The 15,040-nt window shown below is 37.4% G+C and overlaps 1 protein-coding gene across 1 annotated transcript; it reads left to right on the top strand.

Moving 5' to 3' along the window:
• The first annotated feature begins 1,407 nt into the window (after positions 1–1,407).
• On the top strand, positions 1,408–9,153 carry LOC140233193 (L-methionine gamma-lyase-like). Its single transcript, XM_072313306.1, has 9 exons — positions 1,408–1,656; positions 2,130–2,288; positions 2,728–2,862; positions 3,614–3,786; positions 4,616–4,727; positions 5,723–5,836; positions 6,687–6,824; positions 7,508–7,653; positions 9,090–9,153. The coding sequence occupies exons 1-9, from the start codon at positions 1,408–1,410 to the stop codon at positions 9,151–9,153; spliced, it is 1,290 nt and encodes a 429-aa protein (XP_072169407.1).
• Positions 9,154–15,040: the final 5,887 nt, after the last annotated feature.

Here is a 15,040-nt window from a genome sequence, read left to right as displayed (position 1 = left end):
CCTCATCCGCAGACGAAGTGAGAGTCATGTTGGAAAACTAATAATTAGGCGAGGGCAAACATGAGGGACTAAATTTACTTTACTGACAGATTATCATATCGTGTAAGAACACACACACACACGTAAACCACACGCACATGCAGGGACTTTGAACCCTACCCAGGCACAAAGTCGCTTCCTTGACATTGCTTGAGTAAACACTTCACACATGTTTCTATATTCAAGTTAACCTACATTTCGACCTGAAGTGGCAATATCCATCAGTCGTCAATCCCCATATACCATTACATAAACACTGATAAAAATTTAAAGCAAGAGGTAGGGAGTGCAGGAATACTGCGATTTCTGCACGAAGCGGCACATCGGTCGTCACTGCAGCGAAGTCTTGCAACGCGGCAAAATTGGCGTCACACGCGTCACTGGCTGACTGGCGTCTTTATTCCAGGTAGGAATAAAACCCTACAAATTTCCCTCATAATTATCCTTCATTATATTCGCTCTTTATTCTTAGAGCGAAGTATAAAACATTTTTCTGACGTATTGCCCACAGAGATTTCTTCGGTATGGTCATTACATGTACATATCAAGGGGCCTCAAACACATGACATTGTGTTCTAAAGTCCTTATGTATACATTTTATACTGCATACATTTCACAAACGTCTGTGCATGGTCTTCGCAATTTGCCACTGTCTACGACTCATGGTTACATTAATATCTACTCCATGTCTTTCAATGGAGAATATAACTCTGTTGACAGCATACCAACTATCCAACATGACTGATGTATAATTCTGTCTCTTCCTAGGTGGAGAAAGAAAATTGTTCTTCGAGCAGTTCGATTTCATTGATGAGGGGACAGAAAACTGTTTGACATACAACGTATATATCTTTTAGCGTTTGCATTATTGACCACGAAAGTGGTAATAACATCGTACATGTTAGTTTGATGACTTTAAAATCTATCACTCTTTCTTTGTCCTTATAATGGCGTATAGAGTGTTTTGACCGTCTTCTCTCGTAAGAGAAGTCATCAAACCAAATAATATATAGTAACTTTCCATTCGCACCTGCTTTAAATCGGTACAGAATTGATAATCATTTCCTTGCAGTGTTACTCTGAAAGGAAGGAAAATAACTTTTAAGGCACGTCCCCTTTTCTCTTATAAGGAAAGTAAGAAAGGGATGTACGATGCAAGATGACAATAATCATGAGCCTTTCATTAATGCCATTTGACTTTTCCCCGTCCCTACTGACTGTCTGGGTCAGGATCCTCTGAATCACTTCTTTGTGCATCTCATTTCTGGTTGATACGTCACCAAGCATGGATGTGCCACTTCCTTTTGCTCATTCATGGTATTTCTCGGTAAGGTGGAAAACATAGAAGAGCCAGCGTAGACTGAAACCATGGCGGAGGAGTCGACAAAGCCAAAGTCCCGCATCACCTCCAACTTCAAGGTGAATCACCTTGGCGACCGAGATTTCTCCAGGGTACTTGAGGAGTGGCACGACTATCCTCCAGAAGTCACCCCGGACACTGTGGCCGTCACGGCGCAAACCAAGCTCTCCGACCTCACCCATCCTCTGGTCCCCTCTATCAGTCTCTCCAGTACCTACAGGCTCGGGAAAGTCGAAAGATGTCCAGAATACGAGCAGGTGGGTTCAGGGACGGCGTGAACGATCACATTATATTCAAATGGATTTGCATTTGATTGTTTTTCATTTGATTTCGATGCACTGTCTCTTGCAATCAATTTTTACGCAGTTGTTGAGCATATTTTGCGCTCAGTCTTCGAGATACAAGTATATTCTGCAAGCTCTGGCTATGCAAAGAGCTATCATCATTAATTTGCCACAGCAGTGATTATGTTAATATCTGATCCATTGACTTCATATTATCACCCATATCGACTTTGATGCCAAATCACGATTTCATAAATCATTTCCATTAGTGGGACTGCATTGCCACATACAATTAGAAGGCCTTTGTACGCCCTGTCGTTTTCGGCGACCCGTCATTCTGGATTTAGAGCTACAAATATGCCTTCAACAGCGTTGAGAACGAAAGTGCAAACATTTCCAATGTTCCCACTCTCGGAATCGTGTGTTTTTTTTTACCCATCCAACAGCGCGGCTACGTCTATGCCCGATATGGCAACCACTCGTGTGACAGTGCTGCCCACGCCATCAACTCCCTGGAAGGTGGAGTAGGCGCCCTTGTCTTCCCGTCTGGGATGGCTGCTATCACCACCACCGTCTTGGCCCTGGTTAGGGCGGGGGACCACATCGTAAGTACAGCTTTAGTTCACAGGAGCTCAGGTTGATATCCACATAGGCCCTATACCCTATATAAAGAGGAATAGGGGGCCCAAAGATATGGAGAGAATGTCATCGGAAAGTGTGCTCTTTCCGGGTATAGAGTTTAACTCATTGTATTAACAAAAGAAGTATTTAGGCTAATCATTACTTGCTCTGTTTGAGCATTTTCATATTTTCAGTGTTGATATTCTGGAGATGGGCCTGCAGGTCAGCGCCAACAGCTCCTACGCTCTTCTTAGTACACTGTAAATGTGAGTGCCTCTATAAGATTTCAGAACTGGACAGGAATTTGAGTTATGAAGAAGAATCAAATGTATTTATCACAGCCTTACCCATGTGAACATGCGTATAGGAAAATATAATACAGACATAATTATGATCTACCCACAGTCATGTTGAAATTTACAGATTGCTCAAGAGCCGATCTTCTCAGGAACCTATAAGTTTCTGAAATCTATGATAACGGATTTCGGAGTGGAGACGACGTTTGTTCCAGCTGGTGATGCCAATGCTTTCAGGAAGGCCATAAAACCAAACACAAAGGTACGTTTCACTGATCAATATACTAACCTTGATCTACTGAATACTTACTAAACTTACTTACTTACTAAATAAGCCAGTTAACAGGCTTTCCATTTTTGCGCATGAGCTTTAGACAAAGGTCATTTGTACAATCATGCATTTTTGGTTTTTAAAGACACTGAAGATCGAAGCGTCTGTAGTGCAATGATTATTCATGTGATCCTTATAAATGACACTTACTACATAACGCATCTATCTGACACCAAGTCTATGTGGTCAGGTGGCACTATTTGGCAATCACACTAGTCCCACTAGGGCGTATTGAGCCAACTAATGCCCAATGAATTCAACAATAGCATTTTGAAGAGACGTTCGCATCGTTGCTAGTACTAGAAAATTTCATAACAGTCATGTTTGTCGGTTGTTTTTTTTTTTTTTTTTTTTTTATTCGTTAGCTGTTTGGAAGGACTCGTAGAGATACGCTGGAGTCGATTTTTTTTAACATGTTCAAATCAACTATTTAGCAGGTGCGGATGTCCAATGATGTTTACTCCGTGCCAGGAATTAACAGAAGTGCATTTCCAGAACAATGTGCTTACATCAATACACACAAAGCTTTCATATCTAAATAATGATGAAACAAAATTAGTTATTATACACAATCCTCAAGAGTAAAAGAAAAATATATACAATTTTACTTGGATCGTGCAGGAAGAAGTAAATGCTTTGTCACAGATGTCCCATTAGAAAGATTTTCTGGTTTTCTCTTCAGATCTTCTTCGGGGAGACACCCACAAACCCTTCGATGACCATCCTTGATCTGGAAGGGTTTGCTGAAGTGGCCCGCTCTGTACCAGGAGCCATCAGCATGTGTGACTCCACCTTCGCATCGCCTTACCTCCAGGACACGCTGGCCGCTGGGGTGGACATCGTTTTCCAGAGCTGGTGAGGACTCTCTCTCAGTCTTTAATAAGTGGTGTGACACAGTAACATGATAGATTGACACCAGCAACAAATAGTGTAATGAAAGTCCTAGATCTCAGAGTAGCCTTTTACAGCTTTGCCGTTGCTCTGCCAGAGGCCCTGCTGTCATTATTATCGTGGTATACCCATTCATTTGGGTCAAGAGGAAGTGTTGCTTAAACAGCTATTCCAGAAATGAGCGCAAAAGTAATGTATTTGAACCCAGAATCAGGAACTTCTGGATAGAACTCAGAGATTTATCCATGGGCCGCCGAACGTAGAGGGGAGGGAGGTGTGTGTGTCTGTGTGTGTATGTGTGTGATGTGTGTCAGGGTGGTTCAAGGGTTTGGTACGCAGATGGGTCAATGGGGTGTATTGCTCCCCTTAGCCCCCCCCCCCCCCCCCCCAGCTCTTCTGGTGGAAAAATGTCGGGACAGAACTCTCAGAAAAGTCATGGGGTTTCTGTAGGGTATCTTTTGTTTCGATTTTTTTTTTAAGAGCCAGAATTGAGTGAGTGAGTTACCCACTATACCATCCCCGGTCCTTTATTTAAGCTTAATTAACGCAGAATAGAATAACTGAACGCATGGTATAAATTAAAATTTATCGGCGAAAAGTATCACTATGACGGTAAAGATTTGAATAAAACTTGTCGCGTGCTCAGCGACGCCGCGTTCTTTGGCCAATTACATTTTGTAATAACATTCTCCATTACATTATGGTATAACGTACTGATTTGTACCTGAAACGTTTCTTGTTTAATCTAATTTATTGGATTATTGTTTCTTTTCTATACCTCTTCATACTTTAGTTCCAAGTATCTGGGAGGCCACAGCGATTTACTGGGAGGTTCCATGTGCACCAAAGATCCCGAGTTGTATCATTTCCTTACCGAATATCAGAGGCAACTTGGCACCACAATGGTTAATGAAATTCCTCATTTTCTGACTTACTCGTCATTTTGTTTATCTATCTTCCCAAATCTGTTTCTATCTCTCACTCTTTTTTTTTTTATTTCCTCTGTCTCTCGTTTGTTCCTTATCAATATGTTTCTTGAATTAATACCATATTTTTTATTCTAGATTCCCTACTCCTCTTGATATATTGCTTTACAAAAAAAAAACCCTCTCATTTTCATCTTTCTGTGTCGTTTCAAACTTTGTCGTCGACAGTTTGTTCAAGGCATTTATAATATGCAGCCTGTTGCGTGATTAAGGAAACCATACGGTAGATAGCGATAGGCGCATATACCCCACGAACGCACGTGATCAAAATGACAAATGTAATCCATTTTCCATATACGACACAACCAACAGCATTAATCTTATCTTCATCCCTTGTCCTACAACCTTCCATCACCTTCACAGAACTGAGTTTTCATCGCAAAATCAGTTGGTCAAAGAAAATAATAATGCACCTGAAGAACTGTACGAAACATCTGGTACATTATTTCACAGACAGCGGTACCTTGGACATTGTACATACTGTGCATATACATGTAGCATGGCCGGCGCCACGTTTTCAAAAGTTGGGGGCACTTCCGGGTTTCATGAGCCGGTTTTCTGCAGCTGACAAGCAAAAAAGCAAAAAAGAAATAAAATATTTATTCAGCGCAAAACCAAAGGCCACTTCCGGGGTAAAAAAAAAGGTGGGGGACCAAAAGTGGTTACACCCTTTATGTATTCCTGTGAACGGGTGCAAAAAAAAAAAAAAAAACCAAAAAACAAACAAACAAAAAAAGCCGGTGTGGGGTGGGTAGCCCCCACCTCCCCCCCCCCCCCCCTGTTCCACCGGCCCTGAATAGTGTATTGGTATAACTACATACAATTTTGACAGTATTCTGAAATAGCGGACCTGAAAGTTTAACTGGTTGATTTTGGTGCGACAAGCAACCATTTTGTACTCGCTTCTCTAATAGGGTCCCTTTACCGCGTCATTGCTTCTGCGAGGAATTCGCACCTTGCCCCTGAGGATTGAGAAACATTGCAGTAACGCTCTCAAACTGGCCCAGTATCTCGAGTCACATCCAAAGGTGAGGATACCTAATAGTTCTGTCCGTTTGCCGCTAGAACGATGTTGAGAGAATTCAAATGACTACTAAAGATGTGATTGCGTTGGAGAAGGATTGAAGAAAATGACCGAAACTCTGAGAACGCAGAGAAGCCCGAAGAGAAATATTCATGTAGCCTTTAACTCATACAAGTAAATCTTGTTGGAAAAGATTAGGAGAAGAGAAGAGGAACATGGAAGAGGAGGATAGAGGAGGAGGAGGAAGAAGAAGAAGTAAATGAGGAGGAAGAAAGGGGATGAGAGGCTTAATGAAAATAAACAGAATAATGTGGATGACAATGTATGTTTATCATTCAATTGTGAAAAGTGGTATTGAACAAGTTCAATATGACTTTTACATGCTATAAATGAGGAAAATAACGATGGCAATGCACTGTTATTACATTAATCATCATCGTCATAGATACCGCAATCGTCACTAGGAGAAGGCAAATGTAGAGGAGTTTATTGTCTCTTTTTTTTTTCTTCTTGGGGATATAAAAGGCTGAACAACTCTCATCCTTTTGCGTAATAGATATTTCAGTTTACTGTATCGTGATCGTGAAGTCCACTGTGCGTATAGTAGAATGCATCTGAATGCAAATCATTCGAAAAGTATCGTAAGTTGACAGGGGCGGATCCAGGAATTCCGTAAAGAGGACGCGCTTTTACGAAATAAAAGGGGAACGCACGCGCCCCTCCTCCATTTTTTCTTTTCCTTTCTTTTGTTTTAACAACAAAATAAAGAGGGGACGCGCGCCCGGTGCGCCACCTCTGGATCCGCCACTGGTCGTCAAGGAATAATCTCACTCATTCACTGCTCAACACTACAGGTGTCGAAGGTGTGCTACCCTGGTTTGGCAAGCCATCCGCAGCACCAAGTCGCAAAGAAGCAGATGAAGAAAGGATTCGGGGGAATGGTTGCCTTTGAACTGGTTGGAGGAATCGAAGCCGGCAAAACTGTCATGAACGTAAGACATCATGAAATCCGTACAATGGATACCTATAACGATATCCGTTCAATGGATAACGATATCCATCTGAGGAAATATCATCATATAACACAAATCTCTTGTATGTGTTCTCTTCTTGAGTTAAGGACAATTTGTTATAGAAGCAAATAAGCGAAGTATAAACGACTTTCTTTGCGGGATGACTACCCCAAATTCCCCTATTGCAGATAACAATCCAAATCACCTTTTTCTCTACAGTATAACCAACAAAAATACCCCGACATCATGCAGACTTTATAGAAAGACAACCACTCGCTATTGCATAATAATAAGAGCGAAAAGTTTAGTTGCATACATTGGTAGCTAAAACTAGGAGGTAAGACGTTCGTGCTAAATTTAACGTACCAGCCCCAGAAGCTGCATTGCACCAGGGAGGTGACCTCCCTGATTACACTGATGTACATTAATTTGTTGTTACCAAGATACCAGTTTGAGGGGATCACCGTGAGATGATGTTAAAAATCTTCTTTCCCTCGGTTACAGGATTGAAAAAAAAAAAAACTCGCCTTTTTCATTATCAGATGTAAATCCTTGTGTTTTCACGAGATATACTATCTTGATCAAACTCAGCTGGATTTCTCAAAGTGCATATCTGGAACATTTTTTTTTTTTTTGTTAAAATGTTGTGACCCTTATCCCAGAACATCAAACTCATTGTCATGGCAACGTCCCTTGGAGGCACGGAAAGCCTGATGCAGCATCCTGCATCCATGACTCACGGGGAGTCCATCATGACAAGGGAGGAGAGACTTGCAGCAGGGATAAGTGACGGCCTCATCAGATTCAGGTATAGGGAATGTGGGGGGGGGGGGGGTGAGTCGCCTTGAGTATATAAAAAACATAATGATTTATATAAGACTTGAAACCAGCGTGTGGTGGCATTATCAAAACGATTTATGAACTTAATATGATTTCAGGGGTGTTTTGTTTGTCATGTTTCGATGGCGTGCACTACACAAGTTATCTTCGTCATTAATGTATACTGTTATATTTGATATATTATTACGTATTATCATTACCATTATTATTATCATTATTATTATCATCATCATCATCATCATCATCATCATCATCATCATCATCATCATTACTATAATCATATATATACACTGCAAAAAAACAAAAAAAAACGGTGTTAAATATGAAACACCGAGCTAGTGTTAAATTTCCGGTGCTCATTCATGGTGTTAGATTAACACATCCGGGTGTCATTTCAAAATTTAAAATTGTTTTTTGAATAGTTTCTTAGTTACTGCACTTCTTGTTAATTTTGAACTTCAACAAGACGATAAAGAATTTTCCGATAAAGTACTTGATTTTTGAAAAAATCTGTAAATACATTTACACCACAGTAACACCAGTTGGTGTGGTCCCCTATTGAAGCTGGACGGGTGTTATACCATTGAAATTAACCCCACCAATATCAAATCAACACCATGCGGTGTCATTATTGAATTAACTCTTGCGCAGTGTCAAAAATATCACCAGCCACAGTGTCAAATTAACACCACGAAGTGCCTGGCGAACACTTTTTAACACCGTCACAATACATTTTCTACACCTGTGGGTGTGGTCCTCTATTGAAGTTTGATCGGTGTTAGATTTAACACCCATGGTGTTAAATCTAACACCGATATTTTTACAGTGTATAATTATATATATGTTTATTTATTCATTCATTTATTCATTTATTTTTAAAGAAGCTGCAGATCACGCGACAGTTACTTCAAACACATGTGCAACAAGACGAGTTGTAAAGCATATTCAGCACCACATGGTAAAGCGCCGCATTATGTGTATTTAAAATTGCCTATCATACTACGTGATCGTGAACATGTCTCATGTTCCTTTTGAATATAATTGGTTTGTAAATCTCAGGTTTACTATAATATAAATATAAGATTTGAAGAGGCAGACAAAACTTGTGATAACAATTAAGGATGCGCACTTTGGTATTTCTTTCAATCTCTACACAATTTATAACCATACAGCATGTTATGGGAACCACGCACGCATAGATTTTGACTGGTGGTAAAACGCTTTTCGTCGCAGACTTGCACTTGTTTCTGCTGCGTCTCACTTTCGTAAGGTGGGAGGAGATACAAATTGTCAGCGTCTTCTATTTAGTATATCGCTACCAAGCGACGACTTCCATAATTATATTCATGTTTATGTTGTATACTTATCTTTCTGTTTGGTTTATTCGTTCTGTACGCTTGTTAGTGTTGGGATAGAAGACCCGGATGATCTGATCCGAGACCTCGAACAGGCTTTGTCGAAAGCCTAAGACCATCGACAGGTGTCGCCGAACGAGGGCAGATTACATGTGTCTCTACATCCTCATCCCAAATAATGTTTGCCATGATGGATGACGATCTGATGCAATCTTATATGTCACATCTAAACTGCTATATCATAGATAGTTACATTTTTTTTTGTCAATTTCAATTCTAAATTACTTTCATATTTCTCACAAAAATAGTACAGAAAAAATACAATTACTAAATATCTAAATTATAAAGCATAATTTGGCTAAATTTCACCGGAATGTACAACAGTCTGTCTCACTATAAGCACAAAGGTCTGTTTAGAGTTTGGCTAAGGTCATAGTACGAGAAATATGGGAATATCATGATACGACATAATAATGATACGAAATATAAGAATATACATATGATACGAGAAATATTATGGGATCTACAAAAGCAATACATTAATGAGTTGTCGGAAGATTAGTGTAAATACATACATACACACACACACACACACATACAGTATATATATACATATATATGATATGTTTATGTCTAAAGTGTGTACATAATATTATACGAACTGTATATTTTATGCAGCATGCCTGCGTATGTACATGTGTAATGTGACTCATGAGCTCCTGTTGCACATGTGTAGTAATTTTTATGATATCGTTTTAAAATGACAATTCCTAACAGGTTTTGCTATAGATTTCCTCTCACGATGTGACACCCTTAGCTAGGATTATAGAGATTGACCCTTCTTCTTTCAGAAAATGTGTATTTTGTAGTATGTTCCACTTTGAGACGTTAGAAAACTGGTCAGCTCTGGATGACACTACAAATAGTGTATAGAAAGTGTTCACAGAATAATGAATGTGTAGTATATAGATTGTCTATGTTTCTTTCCTTTTTTCGTTGTGATCAGTATATTAACGACAGTATATGCCCCTGTCTTTAAAGTTTTTGTTATTGTCTATGTCTCTGACTTTATCCTTGTCCTTACCTCGGTTTTGCATTTCTATTATATTCACTGAATTGTACTGCATATCATGGAATGTAATTATGTGAAGCGCACACTAGTCACAAGTTTTGTACATATCTAGACATGTGCCCCAGCAGTTTAAAATTGACCGCTACTTGTACTTATTTCATATTTGTTGGAAATAAATGTCACTGAACCCGAACCTGATCTGAAATCGATGACAAATTACAACAGCTACAGCCCACCATCAGAATCATTGATCAGCTCAGAGTGATCATCGTGCGGTTATTTATGGGAAATACAACATTAGGCCTGTATACAATATTATTATACTGACACCTGTTTGATAGCAAGTCATGGTACAATTATTTGGAAAACATCGATTCTACATGGAGCTGAAGTAAAGAGATTATAAAGATACTAGACTGAAGAAATGTGGCTCAGATGAACGCATTCTGATTTTGCATTTTCATACAGCGATGTGTGTGCAGTATACCCGCCATTTTCCAGGGGTAAAATTACTTCTTGAATATGATTTAACCCTAAATGCCTTTATATATAGTGGTCCAAGGGAAGTAAGTCGCGCACAAATACACAGATAGGCCCTATAATGATTTTTTTATTACCCCTTCTGATTTGGCTGATTGAAACTTTCCTTAAATCGCGACGCGCAATCACTACATAGTTTCTCGATTTCTTGTATTATATCAAAAATACATGACAGGTATAATAATTATGCACCACTTATTCAATGGTTGTATACTCTGGTCTTCGGTAATGTGCGTGTGTCACGTTGCGTACGATGTGTGCATGCATGTGCTGAACTTGTTTATAAGCTGTTTTGTTTTGTGATCTTTTTTTTTTTTTTTTTTGATGGAAACTTATTTTATTGTCTAAAATTTGAATAAAGATAAATAAAGAAACTTAATGAAACTGTCGGTTCGTGCGTGCAGTATATCTGTACGGATACAAACGAGTGTCGGAATGTACGTGTATCCGTGTTTGTGTGTGTGTGTGTGTGTGTGTGTGTGATTGTGTGTGCTTAGATTTGTAGAAAAAATACTATTTGGTTTTGTAAATATATATTCAATTCAATTCAATTCAAAGGTTTTATTTTCACTTCTTTCAACAGAATGTACAAAAAATATAGATTCGACATGCGTTTGATAAGGAATGATACATAGATAGCAAAGAATAACATTTGTCAATAATCATTACAAAGTTAGGTACTTTTCATACAGACATACATTCTGCGAAAAAAAGTGGAGGTACCCACTCAAAAGACTATGCTTGTACAACGTGGGCACCTCACAGGAGGAAAAAAAAAGTGAAAACTTAACTACATGTGTGCGGGATGAAAAAAAAAGTGGAAAAGGGGAAAGGGAAGAAGCAGAAATACAAATAAAGAGACGAGACAACTAAAAACAAAAGCCTAGATCAATCGATACATTCAAGATCAAACCAACAGAGACTATTAGCCATATTAGAAGTGTAGAGCGTTGAAAGCGACGAGAAAATGATATATACAATTGTATGGAATTGCTGATAGCAGAACATATTATCTGCTCTGTGAAGGCACGTGTAATAATGTACAAGTTTGGAGTAAGAAAAACAGGGGATGCGATGTGGAATTCCGCGAAAGACGCGACATATAACAAGCCTATGAAAAATCAATAGCATCCTGGTGCTTACAAAACCTACTTACTGAAAAAGATAAACAAACAAAATTAATTTCTTTCTGTTACATTATAAGACTTAAGGAGGAATGATTTCAATCTTTTTTTGAATGAAAACAAAGAAGGAGCATTTTTTATGTCTGGACTAAGGGAGTTCCAGAATCTTGGGCCTGTATAAATGAATGTCTGCTGAGCTAACGCAGTTCTAAGCAGGGGCAAGTGAAATTCATTAGACTGTCTTGTTGGGTAACTATGGTATGTCAGGTTACGAAGAAACATAGAATCAAATATAAACGGAAGACAGTTGTTATTATAACTGAACATAAATTGTCCTAAATGAAATAAAAACAAATCTTTAATTTTCAGAATCTTATTTTCAGAAAACAAAGAAGCTGTATGAGAGCAAGGAGCGGCATTACAAATGATTCGAAGTGCCTTCTTTTGTAACAATAAAACCCTATCTAATAATGTTTGATGCGTGTTTCCCCATGCCAAAATTACGTAATTTAAATAAGGTAATATCAAAGACGAATACAGTATAAATAAAGAATGTTGGGGAAGAAACAATTTGAACCTGTTAATGACGCCTATATTACGTGAAATAATTTTACAAACATAATCTATATGAAATTTCCAAGAAAGTTTATTATCTATTGTGATTCCAAGAAATTTTGTATATGAAACACTTTCTAAGACAGTATCATCAAAATAAATATCCATATTCAAATTATCTAAAGTGTTACTAAAAAACATATACTTGGTTTTATTGATATTCAGGGACAGTTTATTAGCTCGTATCCAATCTCGTAAATTTTGTAACTCCGAATTTACTGTATGCACAAGAGTATTTGGATCTTCATGTGAATAAAACACATCTGAGTCATCGGCGAAAAGTATGAATGATAACACTTGGGAGGAAGCACATAAATCATTAATATAAACAATAAACAACAACGGCCCCAATATACTACCTTGTGGCACGCCACAAATTAGTTCTCTCATATCAGAGTTATAATTGTTTATTGAAACATATTGTTTACGATCAGTTAGATAACTCCTGAACCACTCCAAGGCCTTCCCACGTATACCATAGTGGGACAACTTATAAAGCAATATATTATGATTAATAGTGTCGAAGGCCTTGGAGAAGTCCAGGAAGATACCGATCATATGAGAGTGATTATCTAAAGCATGTGCTACTTTATCAATGAAATTCAAAAATGCATGAGAGGTGCTATGCTTTTCTCGAAAACCATACTGGGAGTTAGTTAGAACACAATGCGTCTTCAAAAAATTCATTGTTCTTTTATATATAATTTTCTCTAAGATTTTTTATATACAAGATAATAAAGAAATAGGTCTATAATTACTAATATCTAAGTTATCACCATTCTTAAATATAGGAAAAACTTTTGCTATTTTCATTAAGTTCCGGAAACTGACCATTTGACATTGACAAATTGAAAATATACACCAAAGGATCCACAATAGAATATATTGCTCCTTTTAAAATCATATTGCTTATATCATCATAACCTGCACTTTTTTTATTTTTCAAACCAGAAACAATATCAATAACCTCATACCTAGTGGTAGGAGTAAAAAATATAGAATGTGTATTATACTGATTCAAAAAATCAGTAAAATGTTTATCAGTATTGGGAATTTCTTGAGCAATATCTTCTCCAATAGTTGTAAAATATTTATTGAAAATATTTACAATATCTTGAGAATTATCAATAACCTTGTCATCAAATCGAATTTTTGATATACCAGAGATTTCGGTTGATATATTCATAGCTTGTTTTAATACATTCCACGTACTTTTTATGTCATATCTATATCTCTGCAATTGCTTATGATAATATTTTTTCTTTTCTATACGTAATATTTTTGTGAGGGTATTTTTATACGAAGTGTATTTCAAACGTGCTTGCTCTGTTCTTTTCATCTTAAATGAGTAAAACAATTTATTTTTTCTATTAATAGATCGTAAAATGGACTTTGTAATCCAAGGAAGCCTTGGTGTTGTTTTATAATTCCCCCGTTTGTATTTTCTTTTGGGAATACATATATCCAAATGATTATTCAAAACATCAAAAAAATTATTCAAAGACAAATTAATGTCATCTGTATCAAACACACATTCCCAATTAGCATTATCTAAAGAAGCACAAAAAGAAAACAAATTTTCTTGAGTTACTCTACGCCTTTCCTGACAATGAAATGGATTAACATTACTATGATTATACTTAAAATGCGTCATAACAGGAAAATGATCAGTCATATCAGACAAAATTATAGAAGAATCTGGGAGAGTTAAGACATTACAAAAAATATTGTCAATCAAAGTAGCCGAATGACTAGAAACACGTGTTGGTTTGGAAATAAGAGGTAAAAAAGAAAAGGATAAGAATGTATCAAGGAATTCACCCGGTATATTGTCTGTTGTATGTTTTACCAAATCAATATTAAAATCACCGAGTATAAAGGACTCTGAGTTAGCAAATAAAGGATCTGTGAGCAGCTCGGTGAGATATGATAAAAAATCTTTGCTATTAGAATTTGGGGGTCTATAAATAATACCTATCACAATATTTTTCCTACCAGGAACATTAATTTGAACAAAAAGGGACTCCACAATATCATTCGTTTTGCTCAACTTTTCACAAACAATACATTCAAAACTGCTTAATACATATAAGGCAACCCCACCGCCAGAACGATCGGGTCTGTTATTCACAAAAACATTATATCCTTCAAGCGAGAAAGATCGTTTGGGGCATGAAGATAACCACGTTTCAGTTAATCCTATCACCGTAAATAAAGGGTTTTTTGGGTTATCCAACAATAACTGTAATTCATCAAAATGCTTACTTAAACTTCTTATATTCAAATGTATCAACGAAAATGTGTCTTTACATAAACCCTTACGAATTTCTTTAAATTGATTCATAGTAACATAACTACATAATGGGGCTTGGGTTATATCATCAAAATCATACTGCATTTCTTCAGCTGTTGAGTTCATATTATCGGCAACTAACTTATCATAAAAAGATGTATGCGAATGAGAAACTACATCATCTAGGAAATCATATTCTGGTGTAGTAGGTCTAAAAGCTTCTAAATAGATCAAAAAACTCATCATCCAATACGGAATGAAAAGGCACATTTATCCCTTCAGCCATTTTGAATGAGAAATTCTCTGACAGTTGAGCGCGCAAATGATGCTAACAGGGAGAAACCAGCAAAGGCATA

The sequence above is a fragment of the Diadema setosum genome, chromosome 9 (genome assembly GCF_964275005.1).
Source record: "Diadema setosum chromosome 9, eeDiaSeto1, whole genome shotgun sequence".
Classification (NCBI taxonomy): Eukaryota; Metazoa; Echinodermata; class Echinoidea; order Diadematoida; family Diadematidae; genus Diadema; species Diadema setosum.
This window is presented reverse-complemented; position numbering and strand designations above follow the sequence as displayed.